This window comes from Canis aureus, chromosome 15 (assembly GCF_053574225.1).
Source record: "Canis aureus isolate CA01 chromosome 15, VMU_Caureus_v.1.0, whole genome shotgun sequence".
Lineage (NCBI taxonomy): Eukaryota > Metazoa > Chordata > Mammalia > Carnivora > Canidae > Canis > Canis aureus.
The window spans coordinates 2,335,362-2,362,175 of record NC_135625.1 but is presented as its reverse complement, the minus strand read 5'-3'; the positions used below and the strand labels follow the sequence as shown (position 1 = coordinate 2,362,175).

At 42.4% G+C, this 26,814-nt stretch overlaps 2 protein-coding genes across 3 annotated transcripts in view; one reads left to right on the top strand and one right to left on the bottom strand.

The window, feature by feature from the left end:
* The window catches only part of CSMD1 (CUB and Sushi multiple domains 1), a 1,870,054-nt gene that overhangs the window by 922,215 nt on the left and 921,025 nt on the right, over positions 1 to 26,814 (top strand). For both annotated transcript variants that reach the window (XM_077848529.1, XM_077848528.1), the window contains exon 5: positions 13,568 to 13,775. In XM_077848529.1, coding sequence (XP_077704655.1) covers positions 13,568 to 13,775 — 208 coding nt within the window. The remainder of the gene's footprint in view (positions 1 to 13,567; positions 13,776 to 26,814) is intronic.
* Positions 23,028 to 25,135, bottom strand: LOC144283907 (uncharacterized). Its single transcript, XM_077848390.1, has 3 exons — positions 24,398 to 25,135; positions 24,107 to 24,272; positions 23,028 to 23,404 (listed from the first exon to the last, which is right to left on the bottom strand). The coding sequence occupies exons 1-3, from the start codon at positions 24,494 to 24,496 to the stop codon at positions 23,322 to 23,324; spliced, it is 348 nt and encodes a 115-aa protein (XP_077704516.1). The 5' UTR covers positions 24,497 to 25,135; the 3' UTR covers positions 23,028 to 23,321.

The following is a 26,814-nucleotide window of genomic DNA, read 5'->3' as shown; positions in this document are numbered from 1 at the left end:
TAAAAAATAAAAAAATATATTTAAAAAATATAAATACATCCCCAAGTACACGCCATTCATTGAGATGTAGTAATGGGCATGCTTAATGGGAAGGATTTGATCACTCAGGATCCTGCTTTGTCACGTACTCGCTGGAACATCTTGGACAAGCTCTTTTCTTGTAAAGCCTCTGGTTCTGAATCTGTTAAATTACACTAATACTTTTAATCTCACGGCACTGGTAAGAATTACGTTAGATGCTCAAAATGCTCAATACTAATAATTGCTATTATTATTGTAAACATTATCATTGAAGAGCTAGGAGGGAGGGAGATTAGGGATCCAAGGAGACCAACTCAAGCTCTGAGAAACTCTCAGAGACTGAAGTTGTGAGCAGATTACATTTTCTGTCCTTTGCAAGATTAGTATCTTATCATAAACTTTTCAGTTTTAATTGATAGCATTTTATTCTCAATATCCTCAAATTATACAAATTAATAGTTTTTTCTCTCCCCATAATTGAACATAATGAGTGTTTCCAATGTTTACTGCTGCATATAATGCTATAATTAGTGTCTCTGTACATATAGCATTGCTTTTGTTTCTTCTGTTTAATTCTTTCCTAAGGAGAGAGTTCTAGGGATGTTGTTTATGCATCTCACACTGGCTGAACAAATTTCCACGCCGCAAGGAGTTTCTCCACAATTACTTTCAGTTTCAATGTTAGTATTTACTTTTAATTTGCTGAGAATTTAGTGGCACCAAAATGATACCCCAAAGTTGCCTTAATTGTCTTTTGATTTCCAATAGAACATGTCTGCCTACTATTCGTGTTCATTCATTCATTGTTTAAAGAAATATTTAGTTATCAAGGACCTACAAGTTTTCAGATGTGCTTATCAATCAAATCAAAGGCCAGATAGTAAATACTTTGTTTTCCTTTTTTTTCTTTTTTCTTTATGTTTTCCAAGTCACATCGTCTCCATATCAGCTACTGTAAGCCAGTCATTGGAAGTAAAATTTCCATAGAGATTACCTAAACAAATAGGCATGGCTATGTTCCAGTAAGTTTTATTTATAAAAATGGGGCCAACTGTGGCCCACAAGCTGCAGTTTCCTATTTAGTTCCTGAAGACGTGGCTACAAAATGAACAAAACAAGAACAAAACAATTCCCAGCTTCCATGGAAATATTCTTTGTTGGGGATAGGTAACATAGATACATAGAGAGATGAGTAAAAACAAATATGTCCTATATCTGGTTGTAGTAAGTGTTCAGAGATGTTCTCCCTACGTGACATTGAACCAAGGTCTGTAGGGACCTGCTGCTTGGTTTGCCTAGGGCTGCCCTGGGTTTAACACCTAAGGTCCCGTATCCTGGGAAACCTCTGTCTTTGACAAAACCAACATCACTTGGACCCCCCATGGAGGTGAGGGGGCAAACCCTAGGGGAATATCAAGAGAGTACTCCAGATCAAGGAAAACGCCAGGGCTGTGGTCCTGAGACTAGTACATACAGTGAAAAAACAAAGGGTAGCACCACAGCCAGTATGGTCGGAGCAGACTAGACAGTGGTGTGTGTGGTAGGAAAGGAGGTCAGAGAAAAGGTGGGTGGGGAAAGGTCCTGGAGGGTCCTGTGGTCCATAACATGGACACTAGCTTCTATTGTGAGTAATATGGAAAGGCATTGAGAAGCAACATCGATCACATTTAGAATTTAAGAGGATTGCTTGGCTACTCTGTTGAGAAGAGGATATATGGTGGGAAGGACAAAATCAGAGAATCTGTCAGGAAGCCACTGTAATATTCAAAGTGAGAGATGATATTATTTTGAGAAATGATAGCAGCAGGGTGCTGCAAGATACAGTTGGATTGAGAATGCAGTTTGAAGAAGGGGGCAGTAGGGTTCTTTGACTCCATGTTCACGGAATGAGAAAGAAACAGAAGAGTCACAGATGATGCGATGACTTTTTTACTAAGCTACAGAGTGTAGTTGCCATACTCTGAAATTTCATATTTGGAAAAGGAAGGATCAAGAGTATGACATGGATGCAAGTCTGGAATGCTGTTTAGACACGCATATACATGTATCATGTAGGCAATCGGACACATAAAACTGAATTCAAGAGAGAGATCTGGAATTGAACTAGAAAGCTGAGAACTGTCAGCAGGCAGATGGCATTTAAATCCATGCCACTGAGCCTAGATGGGACCAATAAGGGAATGAATATAGTGAGGGAGAAACAAGGTCTACTGATGGAACCTCGGGTATTCCACTAAGGAGTGGACGGTGACATGAAACAAGGTGGGGCTGAGTATAAATGACCAACAAGATCAGAGCAAGCATGAGAAGAGTAGTTCACAAACCTCCCAGTGAAGAAATCAGATGTTCACATTGTACCAGCACCATTTTTATTGTAGCATGTATGCAAGATGTAATCACCAGTAGAAAATGGAGAAGGCACAGGGGATAACTTTGTGGTATTTTTGCAAACTTAATGTGAGTTTGAAATTATTTCAAAATTAAAAAAAAAAACAGTTTTGAAAGCCTAGGGAAAAAAAAAATCTCAAGAAAGACAAAATGGGTAACTGTCCAGTGTTGCTGAGGGCTTGTGTGATGTGAGAACTGACTGTGGGATTTATTGGTGCTGCTTACTTGAGAAGAGCAGCTGCCTTGGGCCACAAAGGACAAAATCATGACTCAAGTGGGTTCAAGAGAGGACAGGAAAAAAATTAAAGATTGCAATTATAGAACTTTTTTTTTTCTGAAATGTATTATTGGGAAAGTTTTGTTTGTTTCAAAATAGGGTAGAGAGAGACATGCAATCTGGAGGTAGATGTGGGCTTGTGGGGTAGGAGCTTTAAAACAATTAGGTAAATTATAATATGTTTGTTTGCCCAGGACAATTCTCAATAAAAAAAGAAGATAATCATTTTGAGAAAGGAGAGGATGGTGAAGATTTGGCTTAGGAACTTGGTCCGCGATGGAAGCAAGAACACAAACAGGTGTTGACCCTAGGTAGGAATCTTGCTGGTGTAAACAGGATGGAAATTTTATGGGCAGAAGTGCAGAGAGGTGATCAAATAGGGTATTCATAGGTATTCATACCTAATAATAGGTATGATTATTCTAATAATCATAGATTATTAAATTTCTTTTGAATTTTTGTTCAGTAAACGAATCAAAATCACTACATAAGGTTAAGAATATGGTGGCAGATGTTAGCAGGTTAAGGATGATGGGAGTTTGAAATGGCCATCCCACAAAAGTAAGACTAAAAACTGATGGAAATGAAGAATGCCCTCTTTAAAGGCCAGTGTGGATTTGGCTATCAATTTAACGTTGCATGTGCTTATTTCTGGTTTTGCTTTACCTCCAGCCATATTTAACTGCATGTGAATAAATGTGGGTTTGGTCCAAGTTTGAATCTAAGATATTGACCATGGACTTATGGGAAGAGCAAGGGAGTATTCTAAAAATGGCCATGAGATCCAAGGTGCCACCTGAAGACATGAGGAATGAGAGTGGAAAGTGGCAAGACCAGGGATCATCTGTGGGGCCAAACAATTATTGGGGTCAAGGTGTTTGGGAAAGTGGCCTGGATGTATGGACACTGGGGATCTGATCCCAGGACACTTCAGGTGCAGCTCTGCACAATGATCTTGTATCGTGGTGGAAAGACAAAGGGTGAGGATGGGGACAAAGGCTCCAAAGGGTTGGGCCTGGGGTTGGAGTGAACTGAGGTTGGAGAGGGGGCGAGTGAACTCAGAAGCCAGGCTTCAAAGGACGATCTGGCATTGATATGGAAATCAGCAAGAATTAGGCCAAATATGGAGTTGGAGAAACTGGCAGTGTTCCAGGGATAGAAATCTCCGAGGAATAATGGGCCTTCCCTGGGGATTTTGTAGATGACTAGAGGAAAAAGATTCTGGGGACCAGAGACTCAAAGCCAGGGCACTTTAGGGAAGAAAAAACGACGCATCTGGAAATAGTAATGCAACGTGCAAGGTGGACACGTCGTCCAGCCCCAGGGCCCGCAGCACTTGGGCCGTGGAAGCAAACGCTGACACGTGGGAGGCCTTCATGACACATCATCCTCAGAAGACATCCGGGTTTCCGTTAGGGAAGGAGGGTTTGCCTTGGAAGGGTTGACATGTGGGGACGTTTGCTGATGGCTAAACCTGAGTTTCAGAGGACCTGGTGGAGGGGGTCAAGAGCTTGGGAGGGGAGGGCGGTCAGACACGAGATGCATAGACCTTTGAGGGTGTGTGGGGTGACCAGGAGACCACTGCTGCTTGCAGTGACCGTGCACAGAGATCAAGGACTTAAAAGGATAATCTCCTGAGGGTCTCAGCCGTAACGGGAGTGGTGGCGTGTGAAGAAACAGTACACGTAGGTTTGGGGCCGTCCTGTGTTCCAGGCCCGAGAGCCCCTTCTAGGGGAAGGCTGTGGGAGGCAGTGGCTTCTTGACCTGCGCCTCGTGGTGCCTCTCTCTCTCCCTCCAGACCCCCCCACCCCCGTCCTCCTGGGGAAGCAACGTGGGGACTTAGGAAGGACAACGTTACCCAAAGCAGCGTGACTTTTAAAACTTAAAATGTTCGAAAATAATTCAATGAGCTGTCATTGGCTGATCCCGCATCAGACCCCCGGCAGGGAGCCTGCTTCTCCCTCTGCCTGTGTCTCTGTCCCTCATGAATAAATAAATAAAATCTCAGAAACAATTAAAATTGAGAAGAATTTAGATGCGCACCCTGCATTTTATGAACTTACTAGCATAGCTCAGGCATTTCCTGGAGCAGCCTTACAAATGCTTGGTGAACATACTCGAGGTCCCGCGGTTTGGATACATCATACTTTAATGATTTATCTGTTGTTAAACTTTTAGTTGGTTTCCATTTTTCTTTATGATAAATATGGCAAAGTATGACTCTAAATAATATTTTATTCTGTATTTTGAATTATGCCCTTAAGATATATTCCTAGCAACATTTATACCCAGGCAAGGCATATAATAATTTTAGAGTTTAGAATGCAACTTTGTGGAAGTTTGGAAATTCCTTAGGGGAAAGAGTGCACTCTGATTTCTGCTTACAGTCGGAATTATTTTCCTCACTTCCAGATATCAGTAGATTCAAACATATCTTTTATTAAAAACCTTATCTTCTTCTTGGATTAAGTTGATGACATTCAAACTCCTTTGAGCTGCGAAGCTTCTTTTCAAATGCAAGAAGACTTTGTGAACCCTCAATATAGGAAATTGATTTAAAGAAATAATTGCTCTGGTAGAAATTTGGTGTGGGAGCTAAAGCCCATTTGCTGGACTCTGTTTTGCCACTTGCAACCTTTGCATGGAAGCCCTGGGAACATAATTTTCAAAATAATGAAGTGACTCAGCACCGATACTCATTATTTCATTGAAAAAAAAATCTATGTGTTGTATGTTGATTTTTACAGTCAGGTATTTCCTTGGCACTTTGGAACCTGACTTTATTTTCTTTCTGACTAATGAATAAAAAAGAAAGAAAAAAATGTAAAAAAAAAAAAAAAAGAAACAAAACAGAGGCGGGAGACAATGGGAATATAAATAGCATTTAGGAAACCAGATCCCCCAGCTTTCAGCTTCCAAATAAACCCCTCGAGTACAGCAAAATCAGAGTAAAATTTTGATGCGTTTTATTCACATTAATATCCTCAGGACTTACATTATATTAATATGATGACATCACTTAAATATTTAGTTTATTTTACTGGTTACTTCTCTGTGTTAATACATTTTCTTTCGTGTGGGCGATTTCTAAGTTCACATCAGATGCTTAACTTTTGGAACTTGAAATAATTTTTCCAGGTGCCAGGAAGCTTGCTTTGATTTATTTGTTTTTCTGCCTGCCTTGACTTTATCTGTTCTTGAAATTTCCCCACTGCTCTGCTGAGTATCAAAAGAACATTCCTGATCTTGCGGCTTAGCTGCTTGCTGAAAACAAACAAAGCAAAATAAACACACCAACTGAGCCCTTCCCGGACTGCTACGGCGGTAACACTTTCTTGGCAATTAAGTTTTGTTGGAAAGATCTCTACTTGGAGGCTTGATTCAGTTCTTAGAAAAGGTTGCTTACCCCTTATACTTGAAGAAGCCACGGATTTCTATAGCTCCGTGTACTTTCTACCGCTAGTTTTAGCAACGCGGTGTAGCTGGGTGCCACACCGAGCCCCACAAACACTTGGTGCTGGAGTCCCATTGCACTGAAGATCCCGGGAGGCCGGCGCCTCGCCACCCTGCAACTGCAGGAATACTGGGGTCCGGGCTCTGAGCGGGAATGCAGGGCGCTCACCGAGTTTCAGGCTGCTTCTAGAACAGGGAGCCTCGTCCCAAGGCAGCTGCAAGGCTAGCGGGCCAGTGCTGCCCCCTTAGCCAAGTGCTAACAAGTTAACCAGAGCAGGGTGAGGAGACGCTGATGTACAAGTGGTGGTCAGAGAAGGTGGGCCCAGGAGGGGGAACCTGAGCCAGGCAGGGTGAGGGGGGCAGAGGCTCGGGCAGGGGTGCACTTGGCTCTGGGCCCAGGAGGCCGCGGGGTTAGAAGGGAGTGAGGGAGAGGTCGGGGTGGGGGCTCAGTGCAAGCAGGACAGGCGGGGGCCTGGGGGGCAGGGGCAGCGGGGCAGGTCACAGAGCGCGAGGAGTTTATTCTGAGTGGTCAGAGAAGTGTCACGGGTTTCAAACAACAAATTTTAAGATTTAGGTTAAATTTTAAAAGAATCCATTTGGCTGATTGGAGTGGAACAGATCGTAGAGAAAGGATGAAGGAAGGAGAGGGGTTAGTTCGAGTGCTGTCGGGTGTGAGTGCACAAGTGTGTGTGCACGTATCTGCGTGTGTGCAGGTAGGCACGTGTAGATGGTAGCAAGAGAGAGGATTCCACGGGTTTGTGGACAGAAGTATTTTGAAATCTGGCTGGTGATCTCTGGGTTTGAGACGCCTCCATGTAATTTTCAAATAAGACACTTCTGTTTAGCATTTTATTAATGGATGATTAAAATATTAGTGTTTCATTACTATTTTTTTTACATTGTTACTAGTTTTTAGATGATGGGTGAAGCCTGCCTTGTGAAAACGTGTCAGAAATAACGGATTTAACATATTTGAAAATATGATTGATCATATGAAAAAATTTAAGTTACATCTGTCACACACATGCTTTCCATCAAAATAGTAATCCTAAGGTTAAAGATAAGTTAAAACAAGGACAATAAGTCTATTGTACTCTTACTGAGTGTTTTGGATTTCCTAGAGGTAAAATATCTTAGTTTAGAAAATTTAATAGCTGTTTCCTAATTAAGTTTATTTGCTTAGGCTTATTCTTTGTGAGAAAATCTGTGATGTATATTAAAAATGAGACTATTTTCAAATACTATTACTCATATTCTAATTCTTTTAAATTATTTTATATAAACAGATTATTTAAGGGAGCATGCCATGTGTGGTTCCCCTGTATTTTGATACACTTAAGTAAGCCACATATCTAATTGGTTATTAATTTTGACTCAAAGAAGCAATATTGCACAGCATTTTAGTGGCTTTAATTTCTCCTGTTTAAAAGGCTCTACATAGTATCACTGAAAAGACCTGAAAATACACTAATTAAATTCATCCAAGTAAGGGCTAGTGGAAGGGCAGGTGGGTGGGAGGATGGGGTGACTGGGTGACGGGCACTGAGGGGGGCACCTGACGGGATGAGCACGGGGTGTTTTACTATATGTTGGCAAATCGAACTCCAATAAAAAATATACAAAAAAAAAACCCTTAAACAAGTAAATAAATTCATTCAAGTAAATGGTTCTCAACGAGGGACAATTTTGTCCCCCAAACATTTGGCATGTCTGCTGCGGACATTTTTCATCAACGCAATTGAGAATATTTCCAGCACTTAGTGGGCAGAGGGAAGGATGGTACCAATTTTTTTCTTTTTTTTGGAGGGTACCAAATTTTGCTACAATGCACCGCACATCCCCTCAGAACAAAGAGTTACGTGGCCCAAAATGTCAACAGTAGTGAGGTTGCGAAGCCATGACACAGCGTGACCTCTTAATGATGATTTAATAATGAGATGCGGCATCTCCTAGAAAAGCAGCGTCTTTATTCACTCCTACTTCCTAAGGAAATGCCTGGAACTGCATTATGAGTGAAGATTTCGTAATGGTGAGTAGCTCGGATTTTCACATTCTTCCCTTGGAAATTGGCGAGTAGCGAAGCCTCGGGACAGGGACATCTGCCACCTTGCCTCTGTACGTCCTCGGAGGGGTTCAGTTGAGAGGAGGTCTTTGAAACTCGGAAGTGTCCCTGCAGCTCCTCCTGCTGCATTACTCCCCTGGTCACAAATGACAGCAAAAGGAAATCCCCAAGCAGCTGTTCAGCTACAGTAGGGTGTGTGTCCCAAAGCTGCGGGACAAGCTGAGGTGCCTCATTGTCTTAGCAGGATGGGAGGACCTCACCACGATGACAACAAGGGATAATCTCTTCTGAAAGCCTCCAACCCGCAGGAGAGTCCAGCGGAGTATCTGGGCACCCTGTGGCCCAGTCAAGAGCATAAAATCAGCCACTACACCTGTACCTTCCTGGCCCAGCTCCCATGACTGCAGAGACGCTGAGGTCCAGACATAGGTGCGACCGATGTAATTGGGAAGTGACTCAGGAAGCAGAGAGAGGTAGTAGGAATGAGGCAGGAAAGTGATTTCATTTTGTTTTATTTCTCTGAACAGATTATTTATTTTAGAGCGTGAGTGCGTGAGTGGGGGTGGGACAGGGGGAGGAGGAGGGAACCCCAAGCAGACGCCCCACTGAACACGGAGCCTGACCCCCGCGGCTCTCACGGCCCTGACATCATAACCTGAGCCAAAACCAAGAGCCAGGTCTTAACCAGCTGAGCCACCCGGGCGCCCCGGAGACTGATTTTACAGCGTTGATGTGTACACGCCTACTGCCGTCAATTTGTGTTGCTTTTATGCAAAGCAGAATGGATACTTCTCTTAATGTTTCGCGATAATGTTTATACCAATTAGTTTTAATGCTACTTGGCTGATCTTGTTGGTATTTCATGACTTTAACACCTTCCAGCTGCGTGTTTTATCATGAAGAACCAGAATCTCACTTTTGAGATCCGTGAAATAACGAACAGCGACATTAATTTTCTCATACATATTGAAAAGATTCAATAAATGGTCCAGATAAAGGACTTAGTTCAGAATATCAAGCACCTAAAGTGAACTCAATAAATATAAGACTCGAAATTGAGTGACTTGCCAAAGATAGGAACATCCTGTGTAGTATCCCTCGTGTATATTATCAGATCGCCCAAAATTTCATATCAATACACCTTGATATCAGGAGCAAAGAATGGTGTCCATTTTACCCTTAGCTATTTTCCTTAAAAAAAAAAAAAAGACTTTATTTATTTATTTGAGAGAGAGTGTGAGCGAGAGAGAAACACAAGCAGGAGAGGGAGGGGTGGGCCGAGGGAGAGGGAGAAGCAGGCTCCCCGCTGAGCAGGAGCCGCGTGGGGCTCATCCCAGGACGCCGGGATCATGACCTGTGCCCAAGGCAGACCCTTAACCACTGAGCCACCCCAGGCACCTCTATTTTACTTTGCTAAAAATGTAATTTAAAACTAAGTATTTCACCATGGTTTTAATTTCAGTGACTGAAAAAAAAAAAATTCAGTGACTGATAACAAGAGACATTAAACCTTTGCCTGTGTTTAGGATTTCATTCTGAAATTCATTCTTGTTTAAATTGTCACTTACTATGTCTTTTCCACCAATTTCTTGGTATATTATTCTGAAAAATGTGAATCAAATAAGTATAGATGACCTCCTTTTGCTATGTTGCAATTTCATTTATCATCTTGCTTTTTATTTTGAATTTTATTTTTATAGGTTTATTTTGAAAAGCATTTTTTTATGTGTAGGTCATTGGTTTATTGTAAAATTTATTTTATTTCAGTAATATACTTTTGGTTTAGTTGAGATAATATAGTGTTTTTGACATAATACAGCATTCTTATTCTGCTAATTTGTCCATTATTTTATACTTTCAAACATTTTAATTGATTAATATATTTTTTTCTATTAGGTTGTTTCTAAGTGATTTTTTTTTTCAAATTTTCCTTATCCCAATGACTTTGTTAATATGTTCTTCTCCCATCACTGATGATGTTCATTTTATCAAATACTGAATCCTTCTAAGAATTTGGGTCCTCATAACACCCTGCTCTATGAGGATAAAGGCTCCCATTTTTACATAGCAAAGGCTTTATCATTAAGTGATATTTTATAGGAAGACAATTTAACAAATCTTTTGCAGCCAAAGTGGTAGTTCGCAACTGACATGATTTCCAAAATTAATGAATTAAACAAATTTTCCAAGGCCAAATGTGCTTTGAAAGATATCTATTCAGTTGTTTTATATGTAACTATTCTACTGATAGATTTTTAAAATCTAAATTAAAACATTATTTTTAAAAACATCTGGCAATCTAATATGATCATTATGTTACCCTTCCTCAAATGCTTTTACATGTATAGATGGGTAAAATGTTACAGTTCAGAAAACATTTTTCTTACAGAAACAGGACAGAAAATAAAGAGTTAAAATAGGGCAGCCCCGGTGGCCCAGCGGTTCAGCGCCGCCTTCAGCCCAGGGTGGGATCCTGGGATCCCCGGGATCGAGTCCCAGATCGGACTCCCTGTGAGGAGCCTGCTTCTCCCTCTGCCTGTGTCTCTGCCTCTCTCTGTGTCTCTCATGAATAAGTAAATAATTTTAAAAAATAGTTAAAATATTCTGTTGGAGAAATGTTTGAAGCATCCTTATAATTGCTTTTAAATATTTACGCCACACACAAATATGTTTTTACCACTCTATAAAGACAGTTTTCTGTGATTAAGTTTTTTATCCAGTGAGTAGCATGAAATATTTTTTGCTTTATGTGCTTAATTCCCCAAGATTTCAATCAGATTATCTAAACAGCATTTCATAACATTTTATATGAAATCTTGCATTAAGAAATCATAATATATCCTGCATGTACTTAGCCCGACGTAATTTTAACTGTAATACATTTCAAAATGTTCTATGGGCATTAAAATATCTATCTAAGAAAACACAATGGTGATTGTAGGTTTAGGAGACACAAATATATGTTTCGCTCTCTGTCAATTCCTTTTAATTTTTCTCCTTATTTCCATTTTATATTCTTATTTGTCTCCTGTATCATCTCTCCAGTCTCCAACAGAGTTGCCGTAAAATAGTACCACTTATACACTCTTGTAATAGGCCCCCCAGTTCTCCCTGGAAGTAGCAGACATGATACTCACTCATTGGAGTCTGGTCCTCACCTGAAGTCCTAGGAAAATCCACATACTTTACGTCTAAGCTTTCAGGCTCATTGCATCAAAATGAGATGTGGAAGTGACAGTGGAGGTTAGTGAGTTCAACCACTCTCCTGTTCGATGGGAGCGGGAGGCATCACTGAGAGGGAAGGTCGGGTGACCAGGGCTTCTATCGGCTCGTAGGCACCAACTCCGCTCTATCAGCTGTTGAAATATTAAATATTAAAATTTTAATATTAAATAATATTAATATTATTTAATATTAAAATATTAAATATCAGCTATTAAAATACCCCCCCCAGGCCGTCAGTGGACATCCACTCTCTGCAGCCCCTGGAGCAGCCATGTCACTCCAGCTTCGCAGGCACTTTCTGCAGGTCATCAGATTTTCCAATAGTCAAACAACTAGAGGGATAAAGGCACAGAGGGGGGCTCCAGAGCCTGCTGTAGAGCTGCTGCTGATGCCCATTGTTGCTGGTTGGGGCCTGCCCGTGGGTGCTCTTGTCAGACAGGTGCAGTATCACCTCTACTTGGTAAATGCTGCCGAGGAACTTTCCCAGAAGAAATCAGTGCACTTCTTGTTCTATTTGCTCTTGTTCTATATTCCTATTATTATGTGTGTGTGTGTGTCTGTGTGTATATATATTTATCTTTAACAAATATATTTATTTCTATAGGTGTGTATACATAATATATTAATTTTTAACAAATATATTTATTTCTATATTTATATGAAATATATATATTTATATATATAATATTATATATATATATACATATATATGTAAATACACCTGTTTGAAAGTCTTTTAGATCATAAGCCATGCTTTACTGCTTAGGATACCATTTCAAAAATCCTGTGTGATTTGATATGAGCTTTTCTCCCCTCTTTATCACTTTGGAAGGGGAGCTGTTTGCCACTGAGCTGAATTGCAAAGCATCTAGGGAGTCTCGACTCTCAGAGTTGAATTAATTAGTCAGTCACAACACTGGATTTGATAAATTTTAAGTCCTCTCAGTTATGATATTTTATATTTTAACTTTTCTATAACAGTGCTGTAACTCTTGTGCTTTGCATTCTATCGAGGTGACTTTCACAGCATATGATATAATGTGAGAAATAAAACCAATGTATTAAGTAGAATTATACCATGGGTGTTAATGATCATGCCTGTGTGTATAATACTTTAAGATATGAGAATACTATATTACTATAGAGGTGCCAGTATATGTGAGTGAACAATATGTTTGCATCCACGGTTGTTTTATTAATGGCCAAGTGTGAATATCTGTCTGCCCGATCTTGTCCAACCATACAAGGTGCTAAAGGCGAATTTCCCCAACTTGGTGACAGGCTGGCTTCATACATCACTCCTATTATGGCACCAACACCTGTCAATGTTAAATATGCTCTTAGGGCAGAAATTATCTAATAGGAAAAAAAGGAAGGAGGGAAGGAAAAAGGAAGGAAACCCACAGACATGTCTTAAAATAAGTATTTTACAAACACTTATTTACCCTATGTTACAAAACTTTACAAGATCTATTTCTCTTCAAACCGACATTTTAATGCTAATTTATATCTTAAATGCATTTGTCATTACCTTTTCCTTGCCACCTTCTACGTTATTCCTCTATAAGTTTTCAAGCAACGATTTCTGACTCAGAAGGCTCTCATGAATTGGTGTCTTTGTTATCACGTTAGTCAAGAACTTATCTGAAATTCAAAACCAAATACACATTCCAAACTCCACAGGAAGAAAAGAAATTACGGTGATGACTACTTTTAAGAGCATGGTGTTTTCAAAGCCTGGTATCAGTGAATTAATAAAGCATGGCTACGTACTGTTAAATCTCAAAATGTTTCTGAATTTCCATCTTGAAGGATTCAGAGAACATCTTTGAAACTCGCATGCGGCTCTCTGTGACTGTCAGGTGTATGACAGTGCGCATCCCAGGCGTTAGGAAAGTCATGATTTCTCTCTCTCCTATCATGAGAATTCAGTTAATAATGCAGCGTTAAGTGTTGAGATTTTTGTCTGTCTTTCCATAGAACTAATTAATAAACCAGGAGAAATCTGTTGTCACCTTGAGTTACCAATTCGGGGCTGGGAAGGGAGTGGTCCTGGGCCTGGGGGAGGGGGGTACGTGGTAGGGGCGCCTGGATCTGAGCCTGTCTGGAAACCTGATTGCCTTTTGTTCTGCCCCCGCCAGCGGAGGGAGCCTGCGGAGGTACCCTGAGGGGGACCAGCAGCACCATCTCCAGCCCGCACTTCCCCTCCGAGTACGGGAACAACGCCGACTGCACCTGGACCATCCTGGCCGAGCCCGGCGACACCATCGCCTTGGTCTTCACCGACTTCCAGCTAGAAGAAGGGTACGACTTCTTAGAGATCAGTGGGACAGAAGCCCCATCTATATGGTAAGTTCTGGGGGGACATGCGTTGACCCCAGATCCACCAACAGGTTTTGGACAATGGCCTTCTTTGCATGGTCGTTGGCACATGGAAGTGTTCTTTCTTTGCTCGGCTGTTTTGCCCACTAACAGGGGCATGTATGTTGTGACTGGCTCCAAAGCCTCCGGGGTGTCTTTGTGCTGGTATCTGGAGTTGGGGAAGTGGTCTGCGCCTGGGCACTGGCACCTCACATGCCCTCATTTCGGACTCTTATGAAGCAATGGAAGATGGTAACTAAGCCAGCTAAGTTAGCCTTTGGATTTGTTCTGGAGCTGATTCCATGGAAGCAGATATTTTTAGACTATGACCATTTTCAAATGTCATGTTACCAGTCATTTATCTACTGTGTTGCAGATGCACGATAGCATATTTATTTTCCTTCCTGATGATCCTGCACCTATGAAGGTCACAGGCAAACCATAAATACTAATCCAATGCAGATGTAAAGTTAGTGGACTGAGGATCAATTCTGTGGCGTGTGTGCTCATGGAGGCAGAAGGAAACCGGGTCTAAATTGCAGTGGATTTTGGTCTATGTATTGGTTGCAAGGACAGCAATTGTGTCTATAAGTGTAATCCAAGAGGGAGAATTCAAGTAGATGTTGAGGATTTTACATCTCAAATTAAGTCATTTGTTGTGAGTTGGACTGGATTTTGTTTTAATTATTTCACTTCTTAGTTTAAAAAAAAAAATCCTATTAATTCTCTATTTTAGACCTTGAGTGGTAAACCAACCTGAATGCATGTATATTGAAATTAGGGCGTAAGTCAGAGGAGATGTTGGCCATTTATGTGGGTAGAGGAGAATATGAAATGAGTGACTGTATGTTTCAATGGGTTTAAGTTTGCATTTTGGGGTAAAGACTAAAGGATAAAAATACCCACCCTGAAACATGCTGTAAAATTAGACCACCTCTTTTAAGCCAATTATTGCAATGGAAATTTATTTTATTTTCTAAGGCTTAAGACACAAAGCAGAGGATTCATAGTAACAGGTTAAATTCTTTTCCTTACTTTCATCCTGCTGTGATTATATTAGATGTTACCTCAATTAAGAGAAAAACAGCCATGGCCTCTCTGATCTTTGCTTTATATTCGATTGATCTTAAACAATACTCTTAGACTGAGCAAGTTTACCTGTTTATTTTGCGTTACCCAATTTTAAGCACCCAAGAATTTGTTGATAGTGTCGGTCTCACTCTCTGTAACATCAGTGTTAGAAACAAGTTGTGAACATAAAGCTGTGCGTCCTGGGCTCTCCGCCAAGTACTGCCTTGTGACCTTGGACAAATAACATACTGGTGTATATAAGATAAGGGAGCTCCTAAGTCAACTTTTAAGTTGACTCATTAAATATCTATTGAGTGCATATTCTCCCTCAATCACCCTGAGAGTCAGGGATGTCACACCGCTAGCCTTAAAATTGCACTGTTTTGGTTTTCAGAAATTCATTACAATATAAAATATATAGTGAGTCATTCTCAGACACTATATGATTAATGGTAAGGGCCTTATTTATGAGAGATTCCAGAGATCGTGGACACTGACCAGTCATCCACTGACCAGTCTTGCTGCTAAATGTCAGGCTGGGAAAGAGAGGGACAGAGAGAGGCATCTTTGACAGTGACTTTAGAACCACGGTCAGGACAGCTTTTGCCAAACAGACTTAGTTTATGTAAGAGAGGAAACGTGGAGGTGCAGATGTCCATGCCAAGGTCTGAAACAAAAATAGGGCACATGAAATCAGAACGAGACATAACCCTCCAAAAGGTTCGTGGCTCCTACGAGCGCATTGTGACTGACCATTGAGACGCCAAAGCTCAGTTATTTCATTTCTTTTCTTAAAAGATGCTAAGCAGGAGCTGGAGGATGTTTTCTGACTTGTTGCCCATTTCTTCTTTGCTTATCACTGTTGATTTCTCTCATACCCTCTCCCCCTCCCTGCCTAATCTCTATCTGTATGTTCTGCTGGTCCATGTCCCCAGCTACTTCAGTATGACTCAGAAAAGGGTGTGAGGATGGGGTCGCGGGTGAGCTAAAAGTGTGTTGCATCTGAAAGGTCAGGTGGGGCCACTGATGGCAACAATTCCTAACGGTTGTCAGAGTGAGAACTGACATGGTGGACAGGAGATTGGCCCATCTTCCTGATGGCTGGGTTCAGGCTAGAGGACATTTTCCAGCTCTGAAATATATCTAGGTATTTGCCAGGGCACCAAGATTGAAGATCTGTGAACAGCCTGGGGAGAAAAAAAAAAAAAAAACACAATGGCAGTCGTTGGGAAAGTTCTTGGTGGGAAAGTTGACCCAGTCTTGTGTTCCTTCTGGTCCAAAAAAAGGGGTGGCCCATTGGCTCAACATGCTCTTCCTCTCAGTGGCTATTTTTAGAGAGTTGTGTTCAGGACTGTATTCATATGATGATTTGTATTGTCCCAGTGGCTTGGCACAAAAGTCCTGGGGGGGACTTGGTCGTATTATCTAGTTTTTATTGATGAAGATGCTGAGAGCAAAGCGCACAGGGCACATGGCAGAGAACTCAAGCTCAAGGCCTCTGACTCCAAACTACCTTTCCTCTTCACTCCACTGCCATCCCCGTCATAGGACAGTCTAGGTCTGGACTTAGTGCGCTGTGGAGAAAGGACCTTTTCTCTACTTCAGGACTGTAGGCTGGATCCGAGAGCCTTGAACAGGCTGCTGAAGCAGGGGATAAGAACCAACTGAGAACAATTTCACACTCATGCTGCATCAATAGAGACTCGGAGTACAGAGAGCTTTTTGGGGTGACATTTAGCATTGATCATAATTATAAGAGAACTATCTTGACATGGCCGTGGGACCACTTTTAAATGAAACTCTCATCTTTCAATTACTCTTCAGTGGAGGCTACAAAGGAGCACGTGATTTCCCTAAATCACTATTGAAACACACACGAGTGCATTTATAATACAAAGGAGTCACTTGAAGTACCCTTTTTAGATTTATACAAATGCACACTGTGGCTTATCTTAAAAAGACTATTATTTTCCTGTAATTTTAGACTGACAGTCCCTGAAATGTTTAATGGTTCAAATTGGTATATTTAAGAGATTTATTATCCCTCCACTTCAAGGAAGATCCTAAGGACAGAGCAGGTGTGTGTGCCCCCCTCGAGCACAAGGTCAGGAAGCAGTGACCGTTGGTCAGTGTGGAAGGCTGGACGTGCAGTGCCAAAACATATAATCTTCCAATAATCTATTTTTAAGAGACAGAAAATACAAGCAAGGGCACTCTCAGAAGAAGCTACTTGGAAAATTGTTAAGAACAATAATAGGATTAGCCTTATTTTCATTGAATTTGGAGTGAAATTACCAACTCAGCTATGTTTTATGTAAGGGTTGCCATGGCGACAGTGGAGCAGTCTAAATGTGGTGAATGATGTAATGTGCCGAAATTATCCATATATTAAATGTGGAGGGGTGTGCAATTTAAACCCCATCCACTATGCATACGTTAGATAAGGCTGATTTATTTATTTAATTAAATATTATTATTATTATTTTTTTTTTACTAGTCAGATTCTAATTTCATACAGGCTGGCTTCCTGTCAATACTCTACTTTAACAGCGAGCTGCCATTTTTAATTCTCTTTGTAACATGGTCTAGCAATTATGATTTTTCTTGCAATTAAAAACGTGGTTAGCAGTGAAGCTAGCCAACTAGTCTTCCTTTCTGAAGCGATTTGGTGGCATAGCATGTAGATAATAACTAGAAACACCAAGAAGAAAGAAAATTGACTTTATTTCAGAGTTAACCTATGGTGGTTTCTAAATTAAGACGTGGCGGTAAAAGGGACTAGGAACAGAAAGTCTCGACAGGAGACAACTAATGGAGCATTTACTATCTTTCTTTCTTTCTTTCTTTCTTTCTTTCTTTCTTTCTTTCTTTCTTTCTTCTTTTTTTGCATTTACTATCTTTCAAATATGCCCTCATATAATGGGAATAATTTATGCATCCCCGTCTATGCAGGTAGCATGCATGGTAGGGTAGAGAAGATAAGGAAATAAGGAACAGTAAATGCATTTAAGAAGCATCCCAAAGCATAGACGCTTCTGTTCCTCCATAATCTTCAATGACAGCCTCAGGCCATCAAAATGACACCCAGATGCCTCAGTGTGCCTTTCAAGGCTTGCCATAGCATGTGCGGCCTGCCTCCATCCTGCCACACCCCACCCCAGAATCCTTCAGTTTTGCCTCCCTGAACACATCCCTGCCTTCCCTTTAGTGCATATTTGCATTCCCTGGACATGTGTTCGGATACATGCCTCCGCACGGAACTCCCACACCAACCAATTGAACGGACAGTCAATGAACCCAAGGCTTATGGTGCTGTGTAGATGCGGCCCACTTAAGAGGTCCTACAAGTGCAAGAGTTTGTCCGAACTCCTGCCCTGGAAAATGCCAGTGGTAATCAATGCAAAGGTGTCTCTGGGCTGCTTTGGCTTAGACCCGCCTCATTCTATCAAAACAACATCTGTTATTTTATGATTTTTTAAAGGTCTCAGCTCAATTATTCACTAACCAGTAGAACTCTACCGCTTTGTCTCTCTGATTTGCGCAAGATTACACTGGAGGGAACCAAAGGAAAAAAAAAAGTTTTGTAACTGCACTTTATTTTGTTCCCATTAACGAATCATAATCTCACTATTAAATCAATCTAATCAGTGACTTGCTGGAGCCAAAACAAAACTTCAAAGGAATCGGAGAAGCTGAGTGAGCTTCAAAGAACCCTTGAAGGGTCAATTAACACCTACAATGTTTATCCAACTTGTCACTTAATTGAGAAGTGACTTGGTGCATATTTTATTTCTAATGAGGAAGGATTATTGAGGCACACAGAGTGACAGACGCCCCGGAAGGAGCCCATCCGCATCCCTGCCCACGGGACAAGGAAAGGGAAGACCTTCTTCCCCTGTCTCCTTATTTCATTTCTTCACTGTTCATTTTGAAATCATTTTTCAGAGAATTTGCAAGGCTGGCTCAGAGAGCAGCTGTACCCATTGTACCTGAACCCATTGCTCGTCCACTGCTCCCGTCTTACACAACCATGGTGTAATTATGGGAACCAAGACATCCATGTGGAACACGGCTGTCACTGATGTTCAGGACCGATCGGAGTTTCCCCGGCGGTCCCTCTGCTGTTCTTCTGTCCCTGGAGTCAGTCCGGGGAATTAGCTGGCACTAAGAGTTATGCCTCTTGGGATCCCTGGGTGGCACAGCGGTTTGGCGCCTGCCTTTGGCCCAGGGCGCGATCCTGGAGACCCGGGATCGAGTCCCACATCGGGCTCCCAGTGCATGGAGCCTGCTTCTCCCTCTGCCTGTGTCTCTGCCTCTCTCTCTCTCTCTCTCTCTCTCTGTGACTATCATAAATGAATTAAAAAAATTAAAAAAAAAAAAGAGTTATGCCTCTTTTGCCTCTTCCAACCTGTGTCTGTTTGCGATCTTGCTTTGTTCCCATGACCTTGACCCTTCTCATGTCGATAATTCGCTCTGGTGACGTTATTTTGGAAAGGCAGTGGCATCATTCAGGTCATGGAGACTATATCCAGCAACGTCTCAAGCACCACCAGTTCAAATAACCGGGTTCCTTTCTTTCATGGTTTCCATTTTGAAGTTAAATTCCGTCGTCGTACTCCACAAAGATACAGTCGTACACGCATTTCAGCATTTTTTAGGGAAGCAAGCATAATGTGAATGAGAAACAAATATGTGTGTGTATATTCTGAATTTCTGTGTGTTGTGTTTGTGTATATATGTGTGTGTGTATACATATGCACACACGTTTGTGTATATATGTGTACACACGCATTTATAATATGAATTTCTTTTCTTGAGCCCCTGCACACTGGCTAGAAGTCTAAGGTCATGCCTAACATGATATCATTTTAGTCTTGTTCCGAAACCTTTTATTTATTTTTTTATCAAAATGTTTTCATACAAATGTATTCGAGTAATGCATTTTGACAAACACCGGACTGAATGATGACGCTCATTGATTATTTGCTACGTCGCAGGCAAGTGCAAACAAAAGCCCCCACACTTAAGATGCCACATCTCCGTTTTAGAGACGACAAAACCCAGACCCAGTAGAGTCCAGGATCTTCCCACACGGCTCCTGGGTGGCAGAGTGGGGATTTAAGCAGAGCAGTCCTGGGCCCTGTTTCTTCCTTTACTTCAGTATATTGAGATGATAACGTCTTTACTGACTTTAAACCAGGGAAATAAAGGCAGCCGTGCTGACACTACAGTCTCGGCGCATCTCAGGGCCCGTTGGGGGAGCCTGAGGCCTCCTCACGTAGACAAGCCCCCCAGATACTTCGTGCTGCTGTCACCATGAAATACGCTCCTGACGTTTCCTTTTCTGTGTGTTATGGACTATATAGCAAGGTAGTAAATCTTAACATCCTTAATGCACCCTTTTGGGTACAAATGTAATCATAGATATTAGAAGGCTTTTAAAATGGGGAATAATGGACAAGTCTGAAGGCATCATAAGGATATGGCTAAACAGTGTCGATAAGAAGACTTCTCTATACGACTTTGGCTCCTTTAAATTGCAGGTAGGTGAGGAAAGCAATGGCCAGCTCACCCCAAACCCGTGTTACCTCCACCCCAAAACTCAAAAGGGTAATAAAGGAAGTTTTATTGGATAAGAGCTAACTGTACAGAATGGAGAATTTCTAACTTGATCTATGGTATTCTATTGCCTACAGCATCCGAACCACATTTATTTTTCCTGAGGTTGGGGAGCCCCCCTCCCCACAACGCCTACAGTGGAACAAGTTTCCGCTCTCCATCCTCCCATCAGCAGCCCGCCGCCCTGGGACCCTTCGGCAGCAAAGGAGTCTCTGGAAATCATGTTGCTGCCTCCGGGCCGAGCAAAGCAGGCAGGCTGTGTTTGCAAACCCTCCCGTCAGCAGGGGTTTTGTGAGGCAGTGACTCCGTCCCCCTGCCCCCCAGTGCAGCAGAGCTCCAGGGCCTCTGAATCCACCTGGAGGGGAGGAAGGAGGAAAGCAGGAGGCGCGCTCCGATGGGGCCCTAGAAAGCTCTGTCTTTATTTCCAGCCTTCCAGCTGTGTGTCCCCGATTCTGAGGCGGGGGCGGGGGGGCAGGTGCACCTGGGGTCGGGGGTCAGCAAGCCTTGCGGCCTCTCCTCCCGTGTGTGATGGGCTCGTCACCCGAAGCCCCACAGCTTCACCACCCAGAACTAGGTCTGACGTGCTGTCTCCTCCCACCCCTGAAATCCCGTCCTCCTAGTGTGTCTCCCGTAACTCATTTTGGCTGAGGTCAACATCCAGCATTTCAGATGCACGAGATGGAGGAAGTTATAAAATCACCTATTTTAATTAATGGGCATGTTGAATATAGAAGAGTTACATATTTATTTAATGGTAGTGATCACCAGTAAAAGGCAGTGCCTCCTCCAAGGACCGCACGCATAATGACCACACGAAGGGACAACAAAAAAGAAAAATACAACATTTCTGCTCCCCGAAGCTGGAGGCCATCGGGGGATAGATAAGGAGGCGGGGAGGGGCGTCACCCAGAGTGACGTTTCTGGGTCACAAGCAGGGCACACGCCACATGCAGCAGGCACGTCTGGGGGGGCCACGGCTCTGGTCCTGGGAAAACCCCACCGCTTGACCCCATTTGATTGAAAAATACATTTCCTATAAATTATTTATGTCGAAGGCAATGGGAAAATGTTCCTCCTTTAGAGATTCGTATTCATTTTGCAACATACAAAGTACGTGTTTTTTGGGGTCACGGGTCTATCTGTTTGTCTGTGCTCTTTTGTCTAGGAAACCAAAATGCCACATTTAAATTAAAACTTACTTTTTAAATAAGTTTGACTTTTAAAAGCACATTGCTTTTCATTGGGGTCGTTGTGCAGATTCTGTTTTACTTATTCTACAATCCTTGCGAACTCTCCTTTACTACCTCAACTTGGTCAATTTGTACCCGATGGTGTTTCACTTAGACATTTTGATATCCCCCTTTAAAGTTTCTCTCAAAACTCCGAATATCTCATATTTCCCTCTTAAAATAGAGTCTGTATAATTTCATGGCAGACTGGTTAAGAGAATAAGGTGATTTGGTGCAATCCAATGCTTCTCCAACAAATGTGACCTTTGATTGCTTAGGATTCATCCTCCTGCTACACGATGCAAGCCTGATGAGCCCTCTCAACGAGCCGCTGTTGGACATGTTAGCATTTCCCATCCTTTGACTTTAATAAAGAAAAGCACCCAAGTCCGTGCGATTCGAAACCCTTTATCAATTCATAATAAAGATCTACATCTTGGAGGTTTTGATTTTCACGCATTGCCAGTTTTGGTGTAGTTGGAACCTGAGACGTCTGATGCACTGAGTGCATCATGTGGAAAGGAAGACTGCACCCGAAAATACCAAGAGCCTGCCCTCCGTGCACGCCCGGGTGGTTAGCAGAGAGGCTAGGCCCTCGGCGCACAGAGCTGGCTCTGCCTTCCGGAGAAGCCGGGGCCGCGGGGGGCAGCGTCCTCTCGCATCCCTCCTTTCTTTCTATTAGCAGGTGGGACAGGAGAGCCACCAAGCCAAGACCGCAGGTTCAGGTCTTGCTGTAAGTCAGACTCGGGCTTCAGTGTTGGCTTCACAACTCCGCAAGCTCGTGGACCTACGAGCAGATTTGCTCGCAGCAGGTCGCACATCTGTCTCTAAGGTGGAGGTGAGCACGGCGGGCCACGGTGGGCCCAGAGCCTCCTTGGATGGAGCGAACGGGGCGGGGGGGGGGTGGCGGGGGGGCCCGCAGCACAGTGTCTGCAGCCTACAGGGATTTCTGGAGCTGGCTGCGTGCTCCTTGCTCGAAGAAACGGTCCCGTCCAAAGTTCAGATTCCTCCCTTTGAACACAGCAACCGTTTTGTCAAGTGAAAATGTTGTTGTTGAGCACAGTTTAGTTTCTAACTTGTTCTTCCTTTAAAAGGCCATTTGTGTCAAAGAAGTTGCAAATGTTTTGAAATAGAAAATGGCTCTTTCTTCTGCGATAGACTTTAAAAACCCGTGTCTTGTCTTTGCTGCAAACCTCTGTGACAATAAAAGCACATCCTAATAATATTGCTTTCGAAGAAATGTTAGAAACACAATGCAGGCCCCTATTTGATTTTGGCAACGTACTTGACCACAGTAAATCATTTTTAATATTCGCGGATATCACATGTGTACACCATTCAGTTTCTTGGAGATCCATCTCCTACATGTGTGCAGATCACTATATTATTAATGATATACAGATTAGTAAAAAAAAATGTGGACACCATAGAATTGATACAACAATACAGATGCATTTATTTAGCAAATAGTGTTTGAGAACAAAGCATGTGCCAGAGATTGCGGTAGGTGCTAGTCTCTCGGTAGTGCTTTGCCAATTTGAGCATGTGCGGGAATCACCTGGGATCTTCTTAAAACGTAGATTGTGATTCAGTAGATATGGGGTAGGTGAGATTCTTAACTTGTGCCGAGCTCCCAGGTGATACAGATGCTGCCGTTCTGTGGTCCAGATGAGTCATGAGGGTGCAGAGTGTGGGTGGCTGAAAGCACAGTTGACAATAAGAGAAGTAGAGTCATGACTTATTAAGTTTCAACTGTGGAATATACTTTATTGTACACTACATCCTCGGACCTTATCTTATAACTTGGACCAACATCTCCCTATTTGACCAACGTCTGCCTATTTACCCCAACCCCAGAGACAACCCTTCTACCTCTGCCTTCCGGAGTTCGACTTTTTGTTCTGTTCCGTTTCGCTTTGCTTTCTTTGGGTTTCCCGTACAAGCGAGACCATACAATATTTGTCCTTCTCTGCCTGGCACACTACTTAGCATGATGCCCTCAAGAGCCATTCCTATCATTGCAAATGGCAGGATTCCCTTCTTTTTCAAGGCTGAATAATGTTCCATTGCACACATAAACCCCAGTTTTCTTCCTTTATCCACTCCTCGGTTGACGCACACTTAGCTTGTCTTGGCTACTGTAAATGATGGTGCAGTGAACGTGGGGGTGAGGCTATCTACTCCAGACAATGATCTCACCCCTTTTTCTGCCTTTGCTATCTTACTGGCTGTTGTGCCATGAAGATCAGTGGAGGACATTGAATTCACCAAATGTATTTGACCACGAAACCTTTCTTTTCAGAGGGGTATAGGTTAACGTGCAGGAACATGGGTGTGAATAAGGCTGTGCTTCTTGAGGCAGTGCAGACACCGACCTGCCTTAGCTCTGTTGGTACTTACCTTGCATTTGCACTTTAGGCTGAGAGCGACTTGATGCTGGCATGCTGTTTCCCCTCACAATGGCTTCAGTCCATTTCGTCTGTCTAGAAAGGCTTCTCTTCTGTGTTGCCAGGAAAGCCCTTGTAATCCTTAACAGTTGAGCTCTTCTCGTCCAAAGGGACCTGGCCTTGGATGAAGAAAGGTGATAGGTTAACCGTTGTGCCCTTTCCCTTGGAGTTGGATGATTTGGGTTAGTTATTCAGACTCCTGGTTTTTGCTTCCTGACTATAAAATAAGGTCAATGATGCTCACCTTTTTGTTCTGTTGCTGGCGGAGGTTAAAATATCGGTCAGGATCTATCACTGTCCATAGTACAGAGGTGCCTGATAAACTATATCCATTAGTGATCATCACGCTGTGTATGAAAAATGACAAATCAGCAATAGAGGTAACGAGGTGTCATCAGCGCTGGAGGAGAGAGAAGCAATTCCCTAGTCAGGTCATCAAAGAACATTTCACAGAAAAGTTGGTTTTTGACCTACACCCTGAGAGTAGAAAGGGTCTGGATAGAAAACGTGTGTGGGTATTTTAGGCACAGGCTGTGTAACATAAAAAGTACAGATACGGAGAAGCACAAGAAATATTTGGGTGATATGAAAGAAAGCATTCCACTGGTTTTGATGGAACAAAACCAAATAATTTCATTTTTGATGGCAAGCTCTACTTTTTCTTGATAAAATGTTCTTTGTGTCCTAATATCTGCTGATAGAAGGAAAACAGTGCTTCAGGAAAATGTTAGTAGGTTGGATGGATTGTAAAAGAAGAAGGGAGAGATAATAAACAGTTACAAATGCCTGTGAATAGGACACTTAAAATTTGTCAGACCATGTAACACGGAATCAGAAAGACAAAGGAAAGAGGTGGCGTTCTCCGTAGCCAGTACGGTTGGATGCTGGGCTTTACCAAGGGCCGTGCAGAGCTATTTCAGCTTTCAGCTTGTGCTGGGAACTCACTGCCAACCCAAATGTCAAGGACTCATGGCTGTGAAGTTTGGCTGCAGATGTCTGGGTGTGTCCAAGGATGTCCATTTGAACCAGCATTCTGGAAGAGGTTGAGGGAACTGAACTTTTTAGAACCATGTGAGTGATGCCTGTAGAAAGCTTGAGGCTCATAGCTGGAGGGAGGGCAGTTACGGAGCTCTCGGCTGCCCTCCCTCTGCTTGCCCCTCATCATCCTGCCACCACAGAGCACTGCCTGGTTTAAAACAGAAATGCTCTTGGAGGATCTCCTCAGGCAGCGTGTGTCCCAGATGACCCGAGGGACCCTGTTCGTTTCAGCAGATAGCTCCCAGCAGTGGGATTCTGGATTTGGGGGTGGACTCTGCGTAAAGAAGTAGGAGAAGAAGCAGAACCTCAAGAAACCACAAAGGGCTGTAGTGAAGGTCTGCATTAACCTGGAATGAGACTATAACAAGGGAAACTTGAGGCTGGAGTTAGTAAAAAGGGGGAAAAAATCATCTAGTTAATGCAGAAAGATTTGAAATGTTCAAAGCAGGAAAGCATGATAAATTGGAGAAGAAAAAAATTATTTGGTGGCCAGACAGACCCAGGGAAGACTCTCAGCTTTCAGAAAGCGTGTGTGGTAAGAATGCTAAAATCTATCTTGTGCAGCTTTTATGAGTGTATAGATTAGTTTTATGAACAACTTTGTTGGGGCGGAATAGTTTTTCTCTATCCTTCAAGATTCCTCTGGCTGGTCTTAAAAATAAATTGACATGAGACAGATCAATAGGAGAAAGTCCAATTTAATCACATATATATGATGAATCCACATAAACATAAGAGATTCCAAAAATAGGCATCATGAGATATAATTTTCATTCTGATCTCAGGGTGAGGGGGTGGGGGTCTGGGGCTTCAAGGGAAAGAAGGCAATTCACAGGAAGAAAGGAGACAGTATGTGTCTGTTAAACAGATGTTTGCTGAGCCACACAAAACAGTGGGGCAGAGACAGGACTTGGATCAGCAGGCCTGGCCGGGCTGCCCCCTGCCCCCCGCCCCTAGTTCCTGTAATACTGTGGTTATCTGTGGTGATAGCAATCCTGGGGAGCAGGTTCTCTATCTAAATTATTTTAGGCGGTTAGTCAGAGTAGGGGAGTAGCAACGAGAAAACTTGTGGAATTTCTGTTTCTTAAAAACAATCACACTAAAATAACTCACACGCCCGTGACATATGCAATTTGGGATGGCACGTTCTGTTCCCCTACAGCTTCAAATACTAGAAGGTAGCCACTACCCGACATGGAGAAACCGCTAGTGTTTGCAAGAAGAGCAAGCAAGCAAGCAGAGTTACGTGCACTTTTTTTCCAACTGTTGACACATTGCTATGGACAGTTTTAAGCAGTGATTCCCTTCAAAAATATGTGTGAGCGCACGTGTGTGCATGTGTATGTGTTAGACCCAACAAGAAGGTAGTTGTGCATATGTTTACTTTCTAATAAAAAAAGAAAAAAAAAAAACAAAGTGTAAGTTTACTTTCTCATAAAAAAATTTTAAAAAGTGCAATATGTAATCTTAATGAATGGAAACAGATATGCCTGCTTGAAAAACCATTTATTCTCAGCAAATGTGCCTTGTTGACGATGGGGGAATATCCTAAAGCATAAAATGGGACTTTAATTTATAACACATCAGTGCTTCCTTGGTACCTTCTAATTTGCCACCAGCTGT

Bases quoted from the DNA above. Each gene is read 5' to 3' on its own strand.
- LOC144283907 (XM_077848390.1), bottom strand. From the start codon at position 24,496: ATGATCACTAATGGATATAGTTTATCAGGCACCTCTGTACTATGGACA. The intron at 24,273-24,397 runs GTGAGCATCATT...TCTTCATCCAAG, and splicing joins GCCAGCAACAGAACAAAAAG to GCCAGGTCCCTTTGGACGAG. The intron at 23,405-24,106 runs GTAAGTACCAAC...CTGTGCTTTCAG, and splicing joins GCCTAAAGTGCAAATGCAAG to CCACCCACACTCTGCACCCT.